Source organism: Chrysemys picta, chromosome 1 (assembly GCF_011386835.1).
Source record: "Chrysemys picta bellii isolate R12L10 chromosome 1, ASM1138683v2, whole genome shotgun sequence".
Classification (NCBI taxonomy): domain Eukaryota; kingdom Metazoa; phylum Chordata; order Testudines; family Emydidae; genus Chrysemys; species Chrysemys picta.
Window position 1 is genome coordinate 150,624 of NC_088791.1, and position 26,378 is coordinate 177,001.

General features: G+C 47.0%; 1 protein-coding gene and 1 pseudogene across 10 annotated transcripts in view; one reads left to right on the forward strand and one right to left on the reverse strand.

Moving 5' to 3' along the window:
* Window positions 1-26,378, forward strand: part of GOLGB1 (golgin B1) — a 127,681-nt gene that overhangs the window by 89,324 nt on the left and 11,979 nt on the right. For 9 of the 10 annotated variants that reach the window (XR_010599982.1, XR_010599987.1, XR_006176791.2 and 6 more), the window contains 2 exons: window positions 9,661-9,839; window positions 11,012-11,180. The exons of the other annotated variant lie outside the window; for it this stretch is intronic. Coding sequence is in view for 6 of the 9 variants with exons in the window: in XM_005310833.4 (XP_005310890.2) it covers window positions 9,661-9,839; window positions 11,012-11,180 (348 nt within the window). In the remaining 3 variants the exon portion in view is untranslated. The remainder of the gene's footprint in view (window positions 1-9,660; window positions 9,840-11,011; window positions 11,181-26,378) is intronic. 10 annotated transcript variants of the gene reach the window in all.
* On the reverse strand, window positions 16,417-21,850 carry LOC135983127 (lysosomal-associated transmembrane protein 4A-like; annotated as a pseudogene).

The following is a 26,378-nucleotide window of genomic DNA, read 5'->3' on the forward strand; positions in this document are numbered from 1 at the left end:
CCACAGGTCTCACTTGACTCTGCAGATACGGCTGCACAATCCATCGCAACATCTGTTGTCATGCGCCATGCATGTTGTCTACATCTTTTGGGATTTCCCAGGGAAGTCCAGTCGACTGTCGAGGATCTGCCTTCGAAGGCCCAAAATTATTTGTGGCTAAAACAGATGAGTCTGCAAATAAAAAGAAATAGGGCAGGTATTATATCCAGATATTTCACTCACCACCGTACACACAACCTCACAGGCAGTACGACCAACGGCATAAACAAAGACAAACCAGATGTCGGCAAAACCAAAATCAACCCTTGACATCCCAGCAGTCCACCTTGAGACAACAATTTTGAAGGTGTGGTCGCGGGCACAAGACCACCATACTCTCTAACTCAGGAAACAGAAACTGTCTCCCATCCATTCAGAGATCATCACCATTTTACCAAGTCTGGAACACCATCACAACAGACGGGTTTTGGAAATTATCTAAAACAGTTATTCCATCCCCTTTCCCTCTATCCCACCTACCCACCCTCTTTCCCTATCCCTCTTCAATAAGCGCCACACAGAGCACGATAACACTTCACAAACTTAGGGCTACAAATAAATAGTCAGAAGTCCACACTGACCCCCGTCCAGATACTAGGATTTATTGGAGCTTGCCTCATCCGTGCAACAGTGACGCTACCTCAACCACTCTTTATCAGACTCGTCAACTTAATTTCAACAGTGACAGACAGTCCACAAGTATTGGCCAGGACATGTCTCCAACTATTAGGCTATATGGCAGCACCGACGTTTGTTGTCAAACATGCCAGACTTCACATGAGATGCCTGCAGACCTGGCGTCGAACAGTGTACACTCCAAACAGACTCAGCCTAAGCAGATGGCTCACAATGCTGAGGAAGGTAAAAGACTCACTCAAATGGTGGACACAATCAAGAAACGTCTGCACAGGGGCCCCATTTCTACAAAGGACCCCAACAATGACAATCACCACAGATGCCTCTCTCATAGGCTGGGGAGCACATTTACTTAACAACACAGTCCAAGGCTGATGGTCCCCTTCAGAATTCAACATGCATATAAACTTGCTGGAGCTAATGGCAGTCAGCCACACATACAGTCACTCCCTACCTCTAATAAAAAACAAAGCCATCAGGATCCCCCCGGACAATGTAGCGTGCATGTCTTACATAAACTGCCAAAGTGGTGCACGATCACAATCCGTATGCACAGAAGTGATACGGCTCTGGAATTGGTGCATCAGCAACAACATCCACATGTTGGCATCCTACCTGCTGGGATGCCAAAACTCAACAGCCTTAAGCCGAGATTTTGCACAGAGCCACGAATGGGAGATAGATCCCAGTGCTCTATATACAGTATGCAAACTATGGGGATTACCTATCCTAGACCTCTTTGCAACAGCACAGAATACCACGTGACCATGATATTGCTCCAGAGCAGGATTGCGAGCCCTCTCCCTAGGTGATGCTCTCATCATATGGGATCATAGAATCATAGAAAATTAGGGTTGGAAGAGACCTCAGGAGGTCATCTAGTCCAACCCCCTGCTCAAAGCATGCACCATTAATGTATGCATTTCCTCCGACCCCACTCTTAACCCGTGTCGTACATAAGTTCCAGAAAGACAAATCCAAAGTAATCATCATAACGCCAACATGACCCAGGCAAACACGATTCCCATACCTTCTGAGGATGGTGATGCACCCACCTCAAACCCTTCCCCTAATACCTCACCACCTCTCACAAGATACGGGACACGTCCACCATCCCAACCTCGCAGTTCTCCACCTAAAGGCCTGGCTGCTCCGTGGCTAAGAGGGGTCGAGATTGCCTGTTTGGAGGAAGTAAAAAGACATATTACTGAACAGCCGTAGAACGAGTAGAAGAAACACATATCCATAAGTGGAAATGGTTCAACACTTGGTGCCAAGATACACAGATTTTTGCCTATATTTTGCCCGTTACCAAGGGTCCTGGGTTACATATTAGAACTTAAAAAATTTGGGCTGTCCACAAGCTCTATCAAGGTATACTTGGCGGCTATTACAGCCTTCCACAAGAAAGTGGATGGAGTCACCATATTTGTTCACCCAACCACTAAACACTGAGAGGCATTGAGAACACTTACAGCACAAGAAACCTGCCATCCATGTGAGACCTCAACCTCGTCTTTCGCTGACTCTTGGGAAAGCTATTTGAGCTCCTCATTACCTGCTCATTACTCCACCTATCTATGAAGGTGGCCTTCCTCATCACCATCACATCCGCCAGCCAGGCGGGAGAACTAGGTGCCCTAATAGCATATCCCCCTTATACAATGTTCTTTAAAGTTACTTTAAGACCACACCCCAAGTTCCTACTCAAAGTCACCTCCCCCTTCATTTGAACCAGCACATTTACTTACCTGTATTTTTCAAAAATACATATGCAGGTAAAAGGGAGGCATCACTTCACACATTGGACGTTGGCAGAACTTTGAATTTCTACATTGAAAGAACAAAAACATTTAGGAAATCATGAGACTATTTGCCTCCATAACAGAATGCTCAATAGCCCAAACAATCTCAAAACAGAGACTGTCCAAATGGATATCGGGATGCATCTACCTTTGTTACCAAAAGAGTCACCTACAAGCCCCAGTGGGAGTACTCTCTACCAGAGCACAGGCAGCATCTGTGGCTTTTCTCAACAACATACCCATTACTGACATTTGCAGAGCAGCAACCTGAGCATCAGCCCGCACATTCATGAAACACTATGCTATAGAGCAACAATCAGCATCAGATGCTCGCTTTGGGCTTGCTGTGTTATCCACCATCCATAACACAACTCTGAAGCCTCTCCCTTCCACAGAGAGAGACTGCCCAACAGGCACCTAAAGTGGAGCACTCACAGGGACACTCCTCAAAGAAGAAGAGAGGGTTACTCACCTTGTGCAGTAACTGGGGTTCTTCAAGATGGTTGTCCCTGTGGGTGCTCCACTACCCTCCCTCATCCCCCTCTACTTTGGAGTTTTCACACTGATTCTCTGCGGTAGAAAAGGAACCAAGGGACGTTTGGTTGCACAATGCTATGTAACTGCCTCAAGTGGCGTGAGACCGTAACGGCGCATGCACAACCCAACAAGGCAGGTGCAGGGCACACAGACACCTAAAGTGGAGCACCCAACGGGACAACCATCTCAAAGAACCTCCGTTACTGTACAAGGAGAGTAACCTTCTCTTTCCCCATTTTGCAGTCGTGCATTTGATTTTTTTTTCCTTCCAGCGCCTAGTAGTTTGTAATTATCTTTATTGAATTTCATCTTCTTATTACTGATTTCAGACCAATTCTCCGATTAAGATTGGATTAGATTGAGTTCTAATCCTGTTCTCCAAAATGTTTGCAACCCCTGTCAGTTTGATGTCATCCGCAAATTTTGTAAATGTATTCTCTACTTCATCATCCAAGTTGTTAATGAAAATATTGAATAGTACAAGACTCAGGAGAGAACAATGTGGGACCCCACTAACTTGATAGGTATTCCTCGTTTGACTGGGGACCGTTGTCAAGTACTCTTTGAGTATAGTTTTTCAATCAGTTGTCCACTCACTTTATACTAATTTCATGAAGACCACATTTTCATAGTTTTCTTATGAATATAGAATCATATAACTGGAAGGGACCTCAATAGGTCATCTAGTCCAGTCCCCTGCACTCAAGGCAGGACTAAGTATTATCTAGACCATCCCTGACTGGTGTTTCTCCAACCTGCTCTTAAAAATCCCCTATGATGGAGATTCCACAACCTCCCTAGGCAATTTATTCCAGTTCTTAACCACTCTGACAGGAAGTTTTTCCTAATGTCCAACCTAAATCACCCTTGCTGCAATTTAAGCCCATTGCTGCTTGTCCTATCCTCAGAAGTTAAGGAGAAATATTTTTCTCCCTCCTCCTTGTAACAACCTTTTATGTACTTGAAAACTGTTATGTCCTGTCTCAGTCTTCTTTTCTCCAGACTAAACAAACCCATTTTTTTTTCAGTCTTACCTCATAGGCCATGTCTTCTAGACCTGTAATCATTTTTGTTGCTCTTAAAAAAAAAATTAATGGAGATATCCCATCTCCTAGAACTGGAAGGGACCTTGAAAGGTCATCGAGTCCAGCCCCCTGCCTTCACTAGCAGGACCAAGTACTGATTTTGCCCCAGATCCCTAAGTGGCCCCCTCAAGGATTGAACTCACAACCCTGGGTTTAGCAGGCCAATGCTCAAACCACTAAGCTATCCCTCCCCCCAAAATCTTCTCTGGATTTTCTCCAATTTGTCCACATCTTTCCTGAAATGTGGCGCCCAGAACTGGACAATACTCGGGTTGAGGCCTAATCAGTGTGGAGTAGAGCAGAAGAATTACATCTCGTGTCTCGCTTACAATACTCCTGCTAATACATCCCAGAAGGATTTTATTTATTTATTTATTTATTTATTTTATTTGTAAGAGTGTTATGCTGTTGATTCATATTTAGCATGCGATCCAATATGATCCTCAGATCCCTTTCTGCAGTACTCCTTCCTAGGCTGTCATTTCCCATTTTGTGTGTGTGCAACTGATTGTTCCTTCCAAAGTGGAGTACTTTGCATTTGTCCTTATTGAATTTCATCCTATTTACTTCAGACTATTTCTCCAGTTTGTCCAGATCATTTTGAATGTTAATCCTGTCCTCCAAAGCACTTGCAACTTCTTCCACCTTGGTATAGTCTGCAGACTTTATAAGTGTACTCTCTATGCCATTATCTAAATCATTGACAACTTTTTATTTCAGAAGGTTGAAAAAGCTACTAGGGGGGAAGCTGTTCTAGACTTGATTTTAACAAATAGGGAGGAACTCGTTGAGAATGTGAAAGTAGAAGGCAGCCTGGGTGAAAGTGATCATGAAATCATAGAGTTTGCAATTCTAACGAAGGGTAGAAGGGAGAACAGCAAAATAGAGACAATGGATTTCAGGAAGGCAGATTTTGGGAAGCTCAGAGAGCTGATAGGTAAGGTCCCACGGGAATCAAGACTGAGGGGAAAAACAACTGAGGAGAGTTGGCAGTTTTTCAAAGGGACACTATTAAGGGCCCAAAAGCAAGCTATTCCGCTGGTTAGGAAAGATAGAAAATGTGGCAAAAGACCACCTTGGCTTAACCACGAGATCTTGCACGATCTAAAAAATAAAAAGGAGTCATATAAAAAATGGAAACTAGGACAGATTACAAAGGATGAATATAGGCAAACAACACAGGAATGCAGGGGCAAGATTAGAAAGGCAAAGGCACAAAATGAGCTCAAACTAGCTACGGGAATAAAAGGAAACAAGAAGACTTTTTATCAATACATTAGAAGCAAGAGGAAGACCAAAGACAGGGTAGGCCCACTGCTTAGTGAAGAGGGAGAAACAGTAACAGGAAACTTGGAAATGGCAGAGATGCTTAATGACTTCTTTGTTTCGGTCTTCACCGAGAAGTCTGAAGCAATGCCTAACATAGTGAATGCTAATGGGAAGGGGGTAGGTTTAGCGGATAAAATAAAAAAAGAACAAGTTAAAAATCACTTAGAAAAGTTAGATGCCTGCAAGTCACCCGGGCCTGATGAAATGCATCCTAGAATACTCAAGGAGCTAATAGAGGAGGTATCTGAGCCTCTAGCTATTATCTTTGGAAAGTCATGGGAGACGGGAGAGATTCCAGAAGACTGGAAAAGGGCAAATATAGTGCCCATCTATAAAAAGGGAAATAAAAACAACCCAGGTAACTACAGACCAGTTAGTTTAACTTCTGTGCCAGGGAAGATAATGGAGCAAGTAATTAAGGAAATCATCTGCAAACACTTGGAAGGTGGTAAGGTGATAGGGAACAGCCAGCATGGATTTGTGAAGAACAAATCATGTCAAACCAATCTGATAGTTTTCTTTGATAGAATAACGAGCCTTGTGGATAAGGGTGAAGCGGTGGATGTGGTATACCTAGACTTTAGTAAGGCATTTGATACGGTCTCGCATGATATTCTTATCGATAAACTAGGCAAATACAAATTAGATGGGGCTACTATAAGATGGGTGCATAACTGGCTGGATAACCGTACTCAGAGAGTTGTTATTAATGGTTCCCAATCCTGCTGGAAAGGCGTAACGAGTGGGGTTCCGCAGGGGTCTGTTTTGGGACCGGCTCTGTTCAATATCTTCATCAACGACTTAGATATTGGCATAGAAAGTATGCTTATTAAGTTTGCGGATGATACCAAACTGGGAGGGATTGCAACTGCTTTGGAGGACAGGGTCATAATTCAAAATGATCTGGACAAATTGGAGAAATGGTCTGAGTTAAACAGGATGAAGTTTAACAAAGACAAATGCAAAGTGCTCCACTTAGGAAGGAAAAATCAATTTCACACATACAGAATGGGAAAAGACTGTCTAGGAAGGAGTACGGCAGAAAGGGATCTAGGGGTTATAGTGGACCACAAGCTAAATATGAGTCAACAGTGTGATGCTGTTGCAAAAAAAGCAAACATGATTCTGGGATGCATTAGCAGGTGTGTTGTGAGCAAGACACGAGAAGTCATTCTTCCGCTCTACTCTGCTCTGGTTAGGCCTCAGCTGGAGTATTGTGTCCAGTTCTGGGCGCCGCATTTTAAAAAAGATGTGGAGAAATTGGAAAGGGTCCAAAGAAGAGCAACAAGAATGATTAAAGGTCTTGAGAACATGACCTATGAAGGAAGGCTGAAAGAACTGGGTTTGTTTAGTTTGGAGAAGAGAAGACTGAGAGGGGACATGATAGCAGTTTTCAGGTATCTAAAAGGGTGTCATGAGGAGGAGGGAGAGAACTTGTTCACCTTAGCCTCTAAGGATAGAACCAGAAACAATGGGTTTAAACTGCAGCAAGGGAGGTCTAGGTTGGACATTAGGAAAAAGTTCCTAACTGTCAGGGTGGTTAAACACTGGAACAAATTGCCTAGGGAGGTTGTGGAATCTCCGTCTCTGGAGATATTTAAGAGTAGGTTAGATAAATGTCTATCAGGGATGGTCTAGACAGTATTTGGTCCTGCCATGCGGGCAGGGGACTGGACTCGATGACCTCTCGAGGTCCCTTCCAGTCCTATAATCTATGATTCTATGATTGATGAAGATATTGAACAGAACTGGACCCAGAACTGATCCCTGTGGGACCTCACTTGTTATGTCCTTCCAGCATGACTGTAAACCACTGATAACTATTCTCTGTTACACACCCACCTTATAGTAGCTCCATCTAGGTTGTATTTCACTAGTTTGTTTATGAGAAGGTCATGCGAGACCGTATCAAAAGCCTTCCTAAGGTCAAGTTATACCACTTCTACCACTTCTCCCCTATCCACAAGGCTTGTTACCCTGTCAAAGAAAGCTATCAGGTTGGTTTGACACAATTTATTCTTGACAAATCTATGCTGATTGTTATTTATCACCTTATTATCTTCTAGGTGTTTGCAAATTGATTGCGTAATTATTTGCTCCATTATCTTTCAAGGTACAGAAGTTAAGCTGACTGGTCTATAATTCCCTGGGTTGCCCTTTTCCAGTCTTCTGGAATCTCGCCCTTCTTCCATGACTTTTCAAAGACAATTGCTAATGGCTCAAATATCTCTTCAGTCAGCTCCTTAAGTATTCTAGGATACATTTCATCAGGTGCTGGTAATTTGAAGACATCTAACTTGTCTAAGTAATTTTTGACTTGTTCTTTACCTATTTTAGACTCTGATCCTACCTCATTTTCATTGGCATTCACTATGTTAGACGTCCAATCGCCACCAACCTTCTTGGTGAAAACCGAAACAAAAGTTATTAAGCACCTCTGCCATTTCCACATTTTCTGTTATTGTCTTTCCCCCCTCATTGAGTAATGGGCCTACTCTGTCCTTGGTCTTCCCCTTGCTTCTAAGATATTTGTAGAATGTTTTCTTGTTTCCTTTGATGTCTCTAGCTAATTTGATCTTCTTCTGTGCCTTGGCTTTTCTAATTTTGTCCCTACATCTTGTGTTATTTGTTTATATTCATCCTTTGTAATTTGACCGAATTTCCACTTTTTGTAGGACTCAAGAAAGAGTTTCAGGTCATTGAAGATCTCCTGGTTAAGTCAAGGTGGTCTCTTGCCATACTTCCTAACTTTCCTACGCAGTGGGATAGTTTGCTCTTGTGCCCTTAATAATGTGTCTTTGAAAAACTGCCAACTGTCTTCAATTGTTTTTCCGCTTAGATTTGCTTCTCCCACCAACATAGCACTGTGCACATGAGCGCTTATGCTGTCAAAACTTATGTTGCTTAGGGCTGGGTTTTTTTTCATAAGTGCTAATGTAGACATGGCCTTGGAAAACATTGTGGCAGCGCTCCTCTGCCTCGGTGAGTTCTGTGCTTCCACTTAGTGGTGGGCCAGTGTATTCCTCTCTACCTCAGAATTTCCCCATGTCCCTGGGCTTGCTGTCCATGCTTGCCTGAGTAGGGTTCCTCCTGGCCTCCCTGACGGGGAAGTGAGAGGGAAGCCTCTTGGTCTCTGGTAGCCCCTCCGGGCGTCGTGGCAACAAACCAGGTCCCCAGTTCAGTCTCTCCCCTCCGGCGAGGTGTCTTCCCTCAGACCTCCGGGGTGCAGAAGGGCTGTTCATCGTGTTGGGTAGGGTTTCCCCTGCCCTTCGCCTCTGTACCTGTGGGGTTTTCCCTCCTGGTGCTTGTCAGCATCTGCACCACCCAGCTCTCCAGTAGCACACTTTCCTTCTATCACGCACGCACGCCTATCTGCCTGGAGGGGAGGCTTTTAACAGGTTCTGGCAGGCCCTTGATTGGCCTCTGGTGTCCTAATTAACCTAGAGTAACCTCTGTTCAGTTACCAAGGGAAAAAGGGACTCAGAGCACTGACCTCATGCGTGCCAAGTGGCACCGGCTGGTGGTGTCAGGCTCTGCATCCCTGGACATGTTTGAACAGGTCAGCCTCATGACCCTGAACAGTTTGCAGAAATGCGTCTTCAGCTACAACAGCAACTGCCAGGAGACGCCCAGTCACTACATCGTGGCCAACTTGGAGCTCAGTTCCCTGGTGGTGCAACGCCATCACCTCCTGCTCCTGCGCTATGACTTCCTGTAGCACTCTCCCGTGGCCGTCTGGCCTGACCCTTTCACAACATGCTTTATAGTGATAAACTCAAGGGTAAGAGGTGACAGTTTATTTACATTGGGAACAAATATTTGATAATGAACTCATCAATTTAGCAAAGATGCACCGAGATCCATTGGTTGGAAGTTGAAGCTAGACAAATTCAGACTGGAAATAAGGTGTACATTTTAACAGTGAGGGTAATTAGCTATTAGAACAACTTACTAAGGACTGTGTTGGGTTCTTTGCTTCTGGCAATTTTTAAATCAAGATTGGCCAGTTCACCAGCGCTGATGCTGTTCTGAGCTGCTTTTAGCAGGACTTGTCTAGTAAGTGATGGTTCAGTCCATAAGCCCTGCCTGCCTGCTGGATGTGACCACCTTCTCCAGATGCCATAGTGAAGAGCACCTTAGGAATTTCTGTAAATAATTTACAAAACTTTGCCTGTCTATTCAGCATCAGTTACAGGATTTGTCATTCTGCTGTTTTCCTTTGATTAAAGCTGACAGAGCTGAAGAATCTGCAGCAGCAGTACCTGCAGATTGGCATGGAAACAGCTGAGATCTCTCACTTAAAGGCTCGACTGCAGGAGTATCAGCAAGATGCTGATAAACAGCATTGTCTCCAAGAACAATTGAGGCAGGACAGCATTTCCTGCCAACAGGAGCTCCACCAGCTCAGGTGAGAACAGCCCTTCTGCATACTGGTCTAGGGGGGGCAAAAAAATCTCCTTAACACAAGATTTAGGGGGTCCCATTGGGAATAGAGCGGATGGCTGGAGGATGAGGTCAGGTGGTTATATGAAACTCTCATTCTGGAATAAGCCAATGGCTCTTCTAATTTTGTTTCTTGCCTCCAGCGGTGGCTAGTATTGCATATTGCAGAGGAATGTATAACTACCCCCATCCAATATTATACCTAATTTATGCAGTACTAGAACGAGGGAGCAAATTTCTCCCTCCCCACCTGGTGACGAGCTTCTTCTCTGAGGCCCCTTAGATGTTAACCTAATTTGTGTTACTGCAGAAGCCATCCTTACTTATGAGTGAGCTATTCTTTATTTTATTAGTTTGATGCTCAACCCATGCTGCTGTCACCCTTAACAAATGCAGTCCATAAATATTCATACAGCAGTCTGTCCTTCCCCACAGAGCTAAAATTAACCAGCCAGTGAGAAGACTAAGTGATTTACCTCTCATCCCTGCCTTGCAGACTGAGGCCTTGGCTACACTTACCCGCTAGTTCGGCGGCTGGCAATCGAACTTCTGGGTTCGACTTATTGCGTCTAGTCTGGACGCGATAAGTCGAACCTGGAAGTGCTCGCCGTCGACTGCGGTACTCCAGCTCGGCGAGAGGAGTACCGCGGAGTCGACGGGGGAGCCTGCCTGCCGAGTGTGGACCAAGGTAAGTTCGAACTAAGGTACTTCGAACTTCAGCTACGTTATTCACGTAGCTGAAATTGCGTACCTTAGTTCGAATTAGGGGGGTAGTGTAGACCTGGCCTGACACAAGTTGTTTATCACAGTCTAGTCCAAACTGTCTGAAGACAAAGGAAAACATATTGTCCAGGGGTACTGTAAGTGTGTAGCAGTGAACATGCTGCAGCCCCCAAGCCAACTGCAAAATGGCTTCCTGAACCCTGCTCTAAGTCCTCAACTGTGTGAGTTGGGTATCTCTGTCTCTAAGCAGCAGTGTCTTGTTGCAAAGAAACTCTCCTGGCATAGGTTAACTGCGGGGAGTAATGACTGTTCCCCTGCTAGACCTGTGCTGGGCTTCCTGAGTACTGCAGGTGACTACGCAGGACATACTGTCGGAAGTGCCCTCTATAATGTCGACTATATGTTGCTTTGCAGACAAGAGAAGACCACATGGGAGATGCAAAACAAGAGGGCAAAAGAGCAGTACTTGATGGCCTTGGCAGACAAAGACCAGCAGCTAAGTCACTTGCAAAGGATTGTGCAAGATTGTGTGAAGTCACCCCTGTCCAAGTCACAGGTCATAGAGGAACAATACCAAAGGCAGGTGAGCAAGGATGGAGTTCCCTTCATATTATAGGGAAATTGGAAGCTTGGAATTCAGTCAGGGAGGAGCCAGAGTGGAGGAGTGGGGTCACAGCATCTGAAAGCAGGTGGGTCAAATGTATTAGAGTGGAAAACGCAAGTTTTTCTTTGAGCGTCCTCTGTATGTTTCCATTTGTGGGATGCACCAACTGTGCAGTGGGGATAGGTGTAAACGTCTAGAAAGCAGTGCTTGTTGGAGCATCCTTGTGTGTCCCCTTTCCCCGCCCTTGCGGCTCAGAATGCTCAAAGAGTTAGAATAGAAACAGGGCCAACGTGCGTCATATATTTTATTTACTTCCGATCGCAATAGCAAGCTGATGTGGAACCTCACTCAGCTTTCTTGATCTAGGCTTTTGGAACTTTGTTCCCAGGGCTTTTTTATTCTTAGTCTTTTGTTTGTTTTAGTCAGTTCTAGTTGTTTCTAGTTTATTTGCTCCAAATTCTGATTTTTAAGTACATTTTGGCGCCTGTGTGGCTCTTTATGCTCTGTCATGAGTCCTTGGGTCTGATATAGCGGATCAGACCTCCAAGAGACTTGCACCTCTTGTTCCCACTGTTCTCCACATGGGCATCTGAAGTGGGAATATGTTAAGCTTTCCCCATAGAAGGGCACTTCTCTGCTGCATGTGCAGGACCTTAACACCATGGGCTAGGAAAGAGCCCCAGAACTAGCTGCAGGCAATGTTCCTGCAAGGGGGTCTTGCAGCCAAAAATCCCCGAACAGACTCTCTGAGCATGGAGCATTCCAGGAGACTTGCGTCAGGCACTGATCCCCCGCAGGAGAGGCAAAAGGACCACACTTGATTCATAAAGCAGTGACCTACTTAGCTGGAGCTGAGCCTAAGGATCCACCTGGCTCAGATCCAAAGAAGCCAGCTTCAGCCCGTCTCAGCTCACTTCTCTTTTACCCAGAACGGGAGTTACCGCCACCTTTGGTAGCATCTCGGAGACTGTCAAAGGGGTTTTGCTTTTGAAAACTCTCTCCTGCTAAAGGGAAAGAGAACAAAAAATGTTAAAATGAAAGCCTTACTTAATACTTTACATTTCAAAGGCTTTAATTGTTTTTCCTTTTCTGTATCTTTATTACAAGATTAAAGCACTGTTTAATGGTATGCTTGTCATGATACTAAGCAGGCTGAGTTTCTGCATGAGAAATCCAGAATCTCATTTCCAGTTGTTTAATGTTGGACAGTGACTGGGTTATGGTAACACCTTTTAGTCCATATATTCCATCAAAATTAGTTTAAGATCTATTATTTTGTGTTAGATGTAACCAATTGTCTCAAGTACTTCTACCTACTTGCTATTACTTGAAGCTCTTTTCTTGGCTAAATAAACTTGTTTTTACTGTAAACAAATCTAAGAGCTGTAAATTAAGCAGAGCAGTGATCCTGACGTGTACCTGGTAAACTGAGGTGTACTATTCCTTTGGGAATAGTGTATCTGTGATACTGAGAGTGTCCAGTGGACCAGGGGCTGGGTACTACAGGAAGATGTTTGGAGGGCTCGAGGTTGGAGTGTGCCTATTGCTAACCTGCAGAAGGATAGCAAAGCCTGCATAGGCTGAGAAGGGAATGCTTGCATTGCCCATAGCTGGTGGAGTCATAGATTCATAGATAAGGCTAAGATTTTGTCTCCGGTATTTTTAGTAAAAGTCATAGACAGGTCACAGGTAGTGAAGAAAAATTCATGGAAGCCTGTGACCTGCCTGTGACTTTTACTAAAAATATCCATGACAAATTGGGAAGCTCAGCTGCAGGGGCGGCTGGGAGTGCCGGGGGGTCCCCGCCAGCTCCGGGAGTCTCCCGCTGCCTGGCAGGGGTACCCTGCAGCTCCCAGGCATCTCAGGCAGAAGTAAAAAAAATCATAGCCTTATTCATAGATTCTAAGGCCAGAAGGAGATCATTATGGTCATCTAGTATAAGCTCCTGTATATCACAGGCCATAGAACTTCACCAAAATAATTCCTAAAGTATATCTTTTAGAAAAACATCCAATCTTGCTATAAAAATTGTCAGTGATGGAAAATCCACCACAATCTTTGGTAAACTGTTCCAATGGTTAATTACTTATTCATTAAAAATGTATGCCGCCTTATTTCTGGTCTGAATTTGTGTAGCTTCAAATTCCAGCCACTGGGTCATGTTAGACCTTTCTCTGCCATATTGACGAGCCCATTATTCAATATTTGTTCCCCATGTAAGTACTTATAGACTGTGATCAAGTCATCCCTTCATTTTCTCTTTTCTAAGCTAAATAGATAGATTCAAGGAGCTCAATCAGTATAAGGCATGTTTTCTAATCCTTTTATCATTCTTGTGACTCTTCTTTGAACCCTCTCCAACTGATAAACATCCTTCTTGAACTGTGGATGTCAGAGCAGGACACATTCCAGTAGTGGTCGCACCAGCGCTAAATATAGAGGTAAAAAATAACCTCTTTACTCCTACTTGAGATTCCCCTGGTTATGCATTAGCCCTTTTGGTCACAACGTAGAATCATAGGACTGGAAGGGACCTCAAGAGGTCATCTAGTCCAGCCTCCTGCACTCGTGGCACGACTAAGTATTATTTAGACCATCCCTGACAGGTGTTTGGAGATTTTTAAGAGCAGGTTAGACAATGATGGTGATTCTACAACCTCCCTGGGCAATTTATTCCAGTGTTTAACCACCCTGACAGGAAGTTTTTCCTAATGTCCAGACTAAACCTCCCTTGCTGCAATTTAAGACCATTGCTTCTAGTCCTATACTCAGAGGTTAAGAAGAACAATTCTTCCCCTCCTCCTTGTAACACCTTTTATGTACTTGAAAACTGCTATCATGTCCCCTCTCAGTCTTCTCTTTTCCAGACTAAACAAACCCAATTTTTTCAATCTTCCCTCATAGGTCATGTTTTCTAGACCTTTAATAATTTTTGTTGCTCTTTTCTGTACTTTCTCCAATTTGTCCACATCTTTCCTGAAATGTGGCACCAACTGGACACAATACTCCATCTGAGGCCTAATTAGCGTGGAGTAGAGTGGAAGAATTATTTCTCATGTCTTGCTTACAATACTCCTGCTAATACATCCCAGAATGATGTTCACTTCTTTTGCAACAGTGCTGATCTGTTGACTTATATTTAGCTTGTGATCTACTATGACCCCCAGATCCTCTTCCGCAGTATTCCTTCCTAGGCAGTCATTTCCCATTTGTAAGTGTGCAACTTATTGCTCCTTCCTTAGTGGAGTACTTTGCATTTATCCTTATTGAATTTCATCCTGTTTACTTTGAACCATTTCTCCAGTTTGTCCAGATCATTTTGAATTTTAATCCTATCCTCCAAAGCACTTGCAACCCCTCCCAGCTTGGTATTGTCCACAAACTTTAAGTGTACTCTCTATGCCATTATCTAAATCATTGAAGATATTGAACAGACCTGGACCCAGAACTGATCCCTGTGGGACCCCACTCTTTATGCCCTTTCAGCATGACAGTGAACCACTGATGATTACTCTTTGGGAATGGTTTTCCAACCAGTTATGCACCCACCTTATAGCAGCTCCATCTAGGTTGCATTTCCCTAGTTTGTTTATGAGAAGGTCATGCGAGACCATATCAGAAGCTTTACTAAAGTCAAGATATACCACATCTACCTCTTCCCCCCCATCCACAAGCCTTGTTACCGTGTGAAAGAAAGCTATCAGGTTGGTTTGACATGATTTGTTCTTTACAAATACATGCTGACTGTTACTTATCACCTTATTATCTTCTAGATGTTTGCAAATTGATTGCTTAATTATGTGTTCCATAATCTTTCAAGGTACTGAAGTTAAGATGACTGGTCTGTAATTCCCCAGGTTGTCCTTATTTCCCTTTTTATAGATTGGCACTATATTTTCCCCTTTCCAGTCTTCTGGAATCTCTCCCGTCTTCCATGACTTTTCAAAGATAATCGCTAATGGCTCAGATATCTCCTCAGTCAGCTCCTTGAATATTCTAGGTTGCATTTCCTCAGGCCCTGGTGATTTGGAGACATCTAACTTGTCTACGTAATTTTTAACTTGTTCTTTCCCTATTTTAGTCTCTGATCCTACCTCATTTTCACTGGCATTCACTATGTTAGACGTCCAATCACCACCAACCTTCTTGGTGAAAACTGAAACCAAGAAGTCATTAAGCACCTCTGCCATTTCCACATCTTCTGTTATTGTCTCCCCCCCCCCCCCCAATTGAATAACAGTCCTATCCTATCCTTGGTCTTCCTCTTGCTTCTAATATATTGGTTGAATGTTTTCTTGTTACCCTTTTGTGTTCAGCTAGTTTGATCTCGTTTTGTGCCTTAGCCTTTCTAATTTTGTCCCTACATACTTGTGTTATTTGTTTATATTCATCCTTTTGTAATTTGACTTAGTTTCCACTTTTTGTAAGTATCTTTTTTGATTTTTAGATAATTGAAGTTCTCCTGGTTAAGCCAGGGTGGTGTCTTGCCATATTTCCTGTCTTTCCTATGCAGTGGGATAGTTTGCTCTTGTGCCCTTAATAATGTTTCTTTGAAAAACTGCCAGCTGTCTTCAGTTGTTTTTCCCCTTAGACTTGCTTCCCATGGGATCTTACCTACTAACTCCATGAGTTTGCTAAAGTCTGCCTTCTTAAAATCCATTGTCTTTATTTTGCTGTTCTCCCTCCTACCATTCCTTAGAATCATGAACGCTACCATTTCATGATCACTTTCACCCAAGCTGCTTTTCACTTTCAATAAGGTAAGATAGTGTGAGAAAAGTGCAAAGTAAAAAATATGTATATTCACACACACACACACCACATTCAAACCTCGCTCCCAACCTCTTTCCCCCCAAAAAAAATGATTAAAGAAAGACAAAAAACTCATTTTGCTGGTAGATCAGATTGTCTTTATGAACTACTTTACAAAAATTACTCTACAAATTAAGGGCCCGACCTAGCAGACATGTATGCCTGTGGCTGACTTTACTCATATGAGTTGTTCAGTTGATGTCACATGAACAAGTTCACTCATGTAGTTCTAATGTTTGCAGTACAAGACTCTAAGGCAATAAACATGTTTAAGACCATTAAAGAGAACAAAAACTAAAACAAGCAGGAAAAAAAATAGTGCCAGATGTGAGTTATATCAAACATCTTTCAACAGAAAGGTTTGCTCCTAAAGCCCTGAATATTTAAGCAATTTTGCAAGATTAAAAGGACTAAAACCCAAGAAGTTGGTACAGATGTTAACTAACGTAAGCACAGTTGCTTCAGGCAGGTATGTAAGGAGGTGGGGGTTCCTTCTCAGGCATCTTCACTGCCATTTCCTAAGTTGGCAGGACATACTGTGGAGGAGCTTCAAATGCAGGATACATGGCTATCTCGGGCAAGTTTCTGTTGCTGATGTATTTATAGCAGTTCCATACACAGTTAATTAGATAGGCCTTTAAGATGATAAATAAGGCAAAAAACACCAGGACAATGAACAAAATACAGCTTGAGTCAAGTGCGAGGAGGTCATCTTTGTAAGGGAAACCTGGTAACTCATCCAGATACTCTTTGATTCTTCACATGTAAGTAAGAGAACTGATGGCAATCAGGCAACTGAGGACAAAGTTAAAGAGCTGATAACAGAAGAGTGGAATGAGCCAGCCCACTCGGTGAGCAATTGCTCCATACACCATCATTGCACTTATCGTGAACAGGAGGAGTGAGATGGCAAAGAGAACACAAGCGTTTTCAGCCATTCTCTCAGAACCATAGTAATTACCAATGACTTCATACTGTATGTCAACAGTTGGCACTGAATTAGGGTGGGTAACTTCCACAGTCAGCAAGATGCCCATCAACAAGTTCACCACCATGTACCACGTCCCCAGGATGATGGTCCTGGTATGGACATGGCAGCAGCCGCAGCAGCGGGTGCTGTAAAAACGGTCCCAGGCCCGGCTCCCCTTGAATGTCATAGCGGTGGCAACAGCGCCTTTTCCTCACACGGGCTGCTCGCTCGATGTCTCGGTCAACAGGCCCCTTCCCCCTCTCCAGCGGAGGAGAGGAGCGCAGCCCTGCTGTCATATCACCGCCTCTCTGGCCAATCAACGATTGAATTCACTTTCAAATTCTTTGTCGAGTGATTGCTCGTTTGCATTCCACAATAGGTGTGCGTGCTCGCCACGTGCACCAGTGCCCGAAGTTTTTCCCCTAGCAGTACCCGTAGGGGAGCACCCCCCGCGACTCCTGGAGTGGCGCCTCTATGGCACGGTATAAGGGGCACTGTGCGCTCCTCTCCCCCCCCCCCCCCCCGCCAGTTCTTTCTTGCTGCCAGTGAAGGTGCATCGGAACTGCTCTGCTCCAGCTTTTCTGCAGCTTTCCTCTTGAACTATTGTTCGTTCATAGTTAGTTAGTAGTACCTGTAGTTGAAGTATTTTAGATTAGTGTTAGTTTAGTTTAGTGTGCCCGGGTCGGGGCATGCCCCGTGTCCCGGGCTTTAAGTCTTGCGACACTTGCAGGCGCCCGATGCTAGTGAGTGAATCGCACGCAGACTGTTTATGCTGTCTGGGGGAACCCATCTCAGTGATTGCTGCAAGATTTGCAGATCTTTCAAGCCTCAGACCAAGAAGGAAAGGGACATTCAGCTCAGAGCCATTATGATGGAGTCAGCGCTGACCCCGACATGCTGCTCCGAATCAGCACTGGGTATCACGGTGTCGGTATGCAGCAACCCTTCGTTGCCTTCCACCAGTCGGCACCGCTCCCAATCCGCAAGGCACGCCAAGAATGCTGAGGAGAGGTCTTCTCCGCCGAGACACCGGAGCAAGAGTGGGGGAGAGTCTAGACCCATGTTGGGCAGTTCTCGGTCCCTGTCAGCCACCAGGCCTCTGACTCAGGTTGAGCGGAGTAGCCCAGCCCACTCAGCGCAGGCCTCCCCGGATGTCCGGGTGCCCTCCACACCAGAGGCACTGCAAGCCGCCCGGGGTTCTGTCTCTGCCGGTACCAGGGGCACCGCTGCTGTTGGCTCCCTGGTCCAGAGGCAAGTCACCGCTTGGGTCGCCACCTGATCAGTACCCTTCCCGGTTGAGGGAATGTTCCCGACACCTTTCGCCGCTCAGTGACCGCCCCATGCACAGTCCGCACCGGTCCCCGTCAACCCCCACCAGGTTGTCTGGCTGGGTTCCAACTGACAGGGGTTCCAGGCACCGTTCTGCCTCGAGGGACTGGATCCTGTCAAGACCCAGACAGAGGGCACCAGAGGTCCTCGTCTCTGAGAGGGTACCGTAGCCCGTTGCGATACAGGCGTTGACGCAGTTCCCGTTCTTTGTCTCGCTCCAGGACCGCGCCGCAGCACCGCCCCCGCAGTCCCAGGCATAGATTGCCAGCACCTTGCTGTGGCGGATTCGCTCACCAGAGCCAATTGCGGAGCAGCTGCTACCGGCGGTACTGCTCTTCCACGTTGGGATCACGGTCTTGTGGTCAGCACCGATCCCGATGCCACTGCTCCTCCTGATCCAGGGACAGCTGCAGGTCATACGCCAGCCTGTCCACCCTTCGTAATCGTTGGTCAATGGGACAGGCTAGTCAGTCTGAACAGCCCGCTTCGCCAGTGCCACAGCAGGTGCAGTGGCACCGGGCTCCTGGGCCAGCACCGTGGTACCAGTGGGCCCTATGGCCCCCGACACAGCCCCCGGTGGGGGCTCGCTCGGTGGCTGGAGTGTCGGAAAGACCATCGGCCTCCCTTTCCCAGCCTCCCAGAAAGGGTTCGGTGGTACATGCATCTTCAGTTCCGCACCCGGAGGACGACCAAGTGGTGGGACCTCCGGTACCAGTGGATACATAGAGTACCGCACCCGCATCCTCATCCTCATCCTCCTCGATGAGGCAATTATGGCGCCTCCTCCCTCTGTTCCGCAGGAGGACTCTAAAGCCCACCAAGAACTATTGAAAAGGGTGGCATCAAGTCTTAACCTTCAGGCCAAGGAGGTGGAGGAAGCCTTCAGACTCCCTCTTCAACGTCCTATCACCCTCGGCACCGGGCAGGGTGGCCCTCCCACTCCACAAAGGGGTGGCAAAAATTTCAAACACCTTGTGGCAAGCCCAGGCTTCTTTGCCCCCCATCTCTAAGAGGGCAGAACGGAACTACTTTGTGCCCACCAAGGGGCATGAGTACCTGTACACCCACCCTGCTCCCAACTCCCTGGTGGTCGAGTCGGTCAACCACAGGGAGAGGCAGGGCCAGCCAGCCCCTACACCGAAAAATAAAGACTCAAGGAGGCTGGACTTATTTGGGAGAAAGGTTTATTAGTCCTCAAGTTTCCTGTTAAGGGTGGTGAACCATCAGGCTCTCCTGGGTCAGTATGAGTTCAATTTGTGGGGCTCTCTACCCAAATTCGAAGACTCCCTCCAGGAGTGTGACAAGGAGTGCAAAGCGCTGGTGGAGGAGGGTACTGCAGCTGCCAGGGCAACCCTGCAGGCAGTGTCAGATGCCGTGGATACAGCTGCAAGGTCTATGGCCTCCGCGGTGTCCATGAAGAGGGTGTCGTGGCTCCTGCTGTCTGGGCTGTCCAGCGAGGCACAAAACTCCTTGCAGGCCCTGTTTGCGGAACAGACGGACATGAAATTACACGGCCTGAAAGATTCCCGCACAACACTTAAGATACTTGGCCTCTATGTCCCGGCTCCGGCCAGGATCAAGTTTAGGCCTCAGCAGGCTCCCACCCAGGCCACCCATTCTAAATATGAGCCCCCTTATAAAAAGTCTCGGGACTGTAAAAAGCACCTGTAGAGACAGTCTGCCCCCCCAGCCTGGGCCTTCCAAGGGCAAGCAGGGGGGAAAACGTCAGTTTTGACGGGACGCCTGGGGGCAACTTCCGAGTTCATACCAGGGATCCACCCGCAATAAAGCTGCTCTTCTCCTGCCGGTTGTGTGCTTTTCTCCCAGAGTGGTCGTGGCTGACCTTGGACTGTTACATCCTCAACACCATCTCCCGGGGCTATACCCTCCAGTTTACCTCTACCCCGCCCAACCACCTTCTGTCCAGTCCATCCTGGGGGACCCCTCTCACGAGGCCCTGCTCGAGCAGGAGGGGGGCGGCTCATTGGCCTAGGAGCGGTGGAAGTGGTGCCAGCGAAGTTCAGACGCAAGGGGTACTACTCCCGCTATTTCCTTATCCCGAAGGCCAAAGGGGGGCTCAGGCCCATCCTGGAACTGCGAGGCCTGAACCAGCACATGGTAAAGCTCAAGTTTCGCATGGTCTCTCTGGCCTCCATCATCCCCCCCCGGATCCTGGGGACAGGTACGCCTCCCTCAATCTGCAGGACGTGTACTTCCACATCCATATATTCGAGGGGCACAGACGTTTCCTCCATTTCACAGTTGAACAGGAGCACTACCAATTTACAGTCTTCCTGTTTGGCCTGTCCACTGCTCCCAGGATATTCACAAAGTGCATGTCTTTGGTGGCGGCCTACCTCAGATGTTGTGGGGTCCAGATCTTCCCCTATCTGGACGACTGGCTGGTCAGGGGCAGCTCCAGGTCGCAGGTGCAGGATCACATGGTGCTTCTTCTGTCCACATGCGCCACCCTGGGCCTGTTGGTAAACGACGCCAAGTCGACTTTAGTTCCGGTGCAGCGCATAGAGTTTATCAGGGCAGTCCTGGACATGACACCATCCAGGGCCTCCCTCCAACTAGACAGGTTCGAGACCCTAAGAGGGCTCATCGATACCGTCACAAGGTTCCCTGTGACTACAGCCAGAGCATGCCTCCAGCTCCTGGGTCACATGTCGGCATGCACATATGTGGTTTGCCACGTCAGGCTGAGGATGAGGCCCCTCCAGCTCTGGTTGGCCTCAGTGCTCTCCCAGTTCAGAGACAGGATGGACAAGGTCTTCACTGTGCCTAAACCGGTGATCGCCTCCCTACAATGGTGGTCCTCCCTGGGGAACATGCTCCATGGAGTCCCGTTCAGGGGCAGGCCCCCATCGGTGGAGCTGGTGTCTGACATAGTCGGGTGGGGAGCCCATGTGGGGAACCTTCAGATCCAAGGTCTGTGGTCTGCGCCGGACCTTGCCCTGCATAGAAACATCAAGGTGCTCAGGGCGGTCCGTCTGGCATGTGTAGCTTTCCGCTCGCAGCTGGAGGGCAGAGTGGTCAGGGTTCTCACAGACATCACGGCCTCGATGTTTTACATCAACAGGCAAGGCGGGGCCTGCTCCTCAGCCCTCTGCCAGGAAGCCCTCAGCCTGTGGGACTTCTGCATAGCCTACGATATCTGCCTGGAGGCCCACCACTTAACCGGGCACCCGGAATTTCCGGGCGGATCGCCTGAGCCAAGACTTCTCCTCTCAGCACGAGTGGTCACTACACCCAGAGGTGGTGCACAGGATTTTCCAAACGTGGGGCACTCCCCAGGTGAACCTGTTCATGACACGGCAGAACCACCGGTGTCCCCGCTTCTGCTCTGGGAGGGGTTGGGCATGGGCACCATCTCCGATAACTTCCTCCTATCCTGGTCAGGCCGGCTTCGCTATGCCTTCCCCCCGATCCCGCTGATCGGCAAGGTCTTGGAGAAGATATAAATGGACAGGACCTGGGTCCTCCTGATCACCCCGGCGTGGCTCAGGCAACATTGGTACGGGACTCTCACGAGCCTGGCAGTCGCCAGGCCGTGGCCATTGCCGCCCTGCCCGGACGTGCTCTCCCAGGACCAGGGCTGCCTCCTCCACCCCAACCTAGTGGAACTCCACCTCACGGTGTGGCTGCTCAGTGGTTACGCTGGGAGAAAAGGATGTGCTTGGAAGGGGTTCAGTGCGTCCTCCTGGAAAGCAGACAGCCCTCCATGCATCGGGCCTACCTGGCAAAGTGGTCTCGGTTTTCACAGTGGGCGCTGATCGGGGCGTGTTGCCCATGGCTTCCCCAATTCAGCTAATTTTAGACTACCTCTTTCATCTTAGAGCCCAGGGCCTAGCGCCCCCATCCATCAAGGTGCACTTGGCGGCCATATCAGCCGGTGTAGAGGCACATGGTCTTCTCCCATGCCATGACTGGCTGATTATTTAAGGGATTGGATCGTCTCTTCCTGTACATTAGGCCCCAGTTCTGCAGTGGGACCTGAACTTGGTGCTGGCCCGGCTGACAGGTCCCCCGTTTGAACCGCTAGCTACATGCTCCTGGTGGCACTTCTTGTGGAAGGTAGCCTTCCTGGTGGCGATCACGTCAGCCAGATGGGTCTCGGAGCTCAGGTCCCTGACTTCCGAGCCCCCGTACACAGTGTTCCATAAGGATAAGGTCCAGCTCCGACCACATCCTTCATTCCTCCCCAAGGTGGTCGCTACCTACCACATGGGTCAGGATATCTTCCTGCTGGTGCTCTGTCCCAAACCCCATGCGTCCAGTGAGGAGCGCCGCCTCCACATGCTGGATGTGAGACAGGTTCTGGCTTTTTACCTGGAGCGGACTAAGCCATTCAGGAAGTCCTCACAGCTGTTCATTGCCTCAGCCAAATGCATGAGAGGTCGGCTGATCTCCACTCAGCGGCTCTCCAAATGGATCACCTCGTGTATTCGTAACTGTTACGATCTAGCAGGAGTCCCCCTGCCTCTGATTGTGAGGGCACACTTGACTAGGGCGCAAGCCTCTTCAGCTGCCTTTCTAGCCCACGTTCCCCTTCAGGACATTTGTAGGGCTGCCACCTAGTCTTTGGTTCACATGTTCACCTTGTGTCTCCCAAACCAGCGAGGACGCCGGGTTCGGCAGGGCTGTACTCCGTCCCGAGAGTCTGTGAACTCCTTCCCACTTCCAACAGATATAGCGTGGAATCACCTATTGTGGAATGCACCTGAGCAATCACTCGAAGAAAAGCCAAGCTGATGTTCTTTGAGATGTTGCTCATGTCCATTCCACATCCCGCCTTCCTTCCCCTCTGTTGGAGTTGTCTGGCAAGAAGGAACTGAGGATGGGGGGAGCGCGCAGCGCCCCTTATACCATGCCATAGAGGCGCCACTCCAGGAGTTGCTAGGGGTGCTCCCCTACGGGTACTGCTAGAGGAAAAACTTCCGGCACCGGTGCACGTGGCAAGCACGCACACCTATTGTGGAATGGACATGAGCAACACATCTTGAAGAACACCAGTTACGGAAAAGGTAACTGTCTTTTCTCAACCAGTTCTTCCCTATTTGTCAAAATCAAATCTAGAACAGCCTCTCCCCTAGTAGCTTTCTCCACCTTCTGAAATTAAAAAAATTGTCTCCAATACATTCCAAGAACTTGTTGGATAATCTGTGCCCTGCTGTGTTATTTTCCCAACAGTTGTCTGAGTAGTTAAAGTCCCCCGTCACCACCAAGTCCTGAGCTTTGGATCATTTTGTTAGTTGTTTAAAAAAAGCCTCATCCACCTCTTCTTCCAGGTTAGGTGGTCTGTAGTAGACCCCTACCATGACATCACCCTTGTTTTTTACCCCCTTTTATCCTTACCCAGGGACTTTCAACAAGTCTGTCTCCTATTTCCATCTCAACCTCAGTCCAAGTGTGTACATTTTTAATATATAAGGCAACAACTCCTCTTTTTTTTCCCTGCTTGTCCTTCCTGAGCAAGCTGTACCCTTCTATACCAATATTCCAGTCACACATATTATCCCACCAAGTTTCTGTGATGCCAACTATGTCATAGTTGTGTTTATTTACTACTAATAATAAAATAATAACAACTAGCATTTCGAATTCATCCTGCTTATTCCCCATACTTCTCACATTAGTATACAGACACCTAAGATACTGATTTGATTCCCCCACCCCGAGTTTTGTCTTCTCTCCTTTATCCCTGCTGTAGCAGCCCAGGCTCCCACCAAATTCCAACCCCTCTCCCAGGTCTCTATGTTTTTCACTTACCTGTGGGCTTTGGTCACCTGCCCCCTTCAAACTTAGTTTAAAGCCCTCCTCACTAGGTTAGCCAGTCTGTATCCAAATATGCTCTTCCCCTTCCTTGATAGTGTTAGAGAAGAGTAGGCTGACCCAGAGGCAGATTGCGTAGACGGGCTTCTTTATTGCAGTGCTTGTTCCCCTCAACCCAATTGTCGAGTAAACACTGAATTAGTTACAGTATATTCTTTTTATCTAAGTTAGTATGTAAATACCTGCATTTACTACAACACCCCCAAAACCCTTTTTGAGTAATATGAATGCCCATACAATGAATATCAATAGCTATATACTGAATGTAATTATCCCCGCCCCTGATTACCGTTTACAACATTAGCATATTCTACAGATAGTTTTTACTTTGAAGATGCATTTTTTTTGCAATAATTGCAACCACGAATTCCCTTGATCAGCAGTTCACAGGGAAGGGAGGAAGGGGCCATGACCCCGAGTTCGTTTATGTGTCTGGGAAAGGAAGGGATGGGGAGATATCACTGCTTTACATGAAGAGTATTCTTTAGATCCCCACATTCCTTATGCAGCTGCAACGCTTATCAATCCTTAACAAGGAGAAGGGAAGGGAGAGGGATAGCACTTTATCAAGCAAAGAGACAGTGCCTGCCCCACCTTCCTCCCTAATACCATGCTAGCGGTTACCCAGGTCTTTACTTAACCCTTACATGTCCCAACAGATAGGTGGACCCCATCTCTGCTTAAGCAGTCCTTCTTCCTGGAACAGCATCCCATGGTCAATGAAGCCGAAGCCCTCCTGGCGACACCATCCTCGCAACCAGGCATTCATCTCGAGGATGCATCTGCCTCTGTCTAGGTGCTTACCCTTGATTGGAAGGATTGAAGAGAATACTATCTGTGCTCCCAACTCCTTCACCCTTACTCCCGGAGCCCTATAGTCATGTCTGATCTGCTGAGGGGGTCATACCTTGCAGTATCATTAATGCCCGCATGGATGAGTAGCATGAGGTAGTAGTCACAGGACTGGATGATCCTCGACAATCCCTTCTTAACGTCTCGGATACGAGCCCCTGGCAGGCAGCATACCTCCACTCAGAAGAGAGTCACCAACCACCACTACCCTACATTACTTCCTGGGAGTGGTGGCTGCAGTTCTCCCAGCCTTGGGGATACATAGCTTCTTCTCCTCCACCTTTGGGGCTGATTCCCAATTGTTCATTGCTAGGTCAGCATATCGGTTTTCCATCACCATAGTGGGTGGGTTGGGATTAGGGGTGGAGCTCTGCCTGTTGCCAGAAGTAACCAGCCAGTGTCTTCCCTGTGCAGAGCCATATCCTCCTCCCCGGTGTTGTGACAGCAGTCCTCTGTAGCTGGATAGCTTCCTCAGTCTTGGATGTCTCCATATGAATCTCTCAAGGAATTCCTTGTGGGCACGGATGCGCCTCAGCTTAGTCCCCTCCTCCTTTATCTCTCCCACCTGCTTCCTGAGAAATTCCACCAGCTGGATAGTCCCCCCCAGCCTGGCTTTCTGTGAGTGGGAAATGCAGGACACAGTCTCTGCAAATCCACACCAGGATCTGGGTAAAGGCAGCCATCCTGCTTTGAGCAGGGGGTTGGACTAGATGACCTCCTGAGGTTTCTTCCAACCCTAATCTTCTATGATTCTATGATCCATGGTCAGGTTGTCTGTCTGGATACAGTAAAAAGCAACAGAGAGTTTTGTGGCACCTTTAAGACTAACAGATGTATTGGAGCATAATCTTTCGTGGGTGAATACCCACTTCGTCAGACTACAATTCTTGATTTCTGGTGTATATTCATTAATATCAACTTCCCCGTTCTTCCATTTGTTGTTGTGGTTGTTTCGTTTTACTTTTTTACAGCTGCCATAATTTCCCTTTTAAACCAGGTGGGGATTTTTAACAGCACGGCCTCCTTCCTCAATTATGGGATTGTGGCTTTTTGGGTGTCTAGTAAGGTGTTCTTAAATTATTCCCAATTATTATTCACACTTTTATGATTGACTTCTTCCTCCCAGCTGATATGGCTCATAATTGTTTTCAGCTTTGTGAAACTGGCCCTTTTTAGAGGTGTGTGTGTGTGTGTGTGTGTGTGTGTGTGTGTGTGTGTGTGTGTGTGTGTGTGTGTGTGTAATAAAAATTGGTCTGAATTTTATTCTGTTTGCACATTACAAATGTGATCAATCATGGTCACTTGTACCTGATATACCATCAACTTTTAGGTCTGTGATCAGTTCCTCTTTATCTGTTAGGACACGGTCTAATATA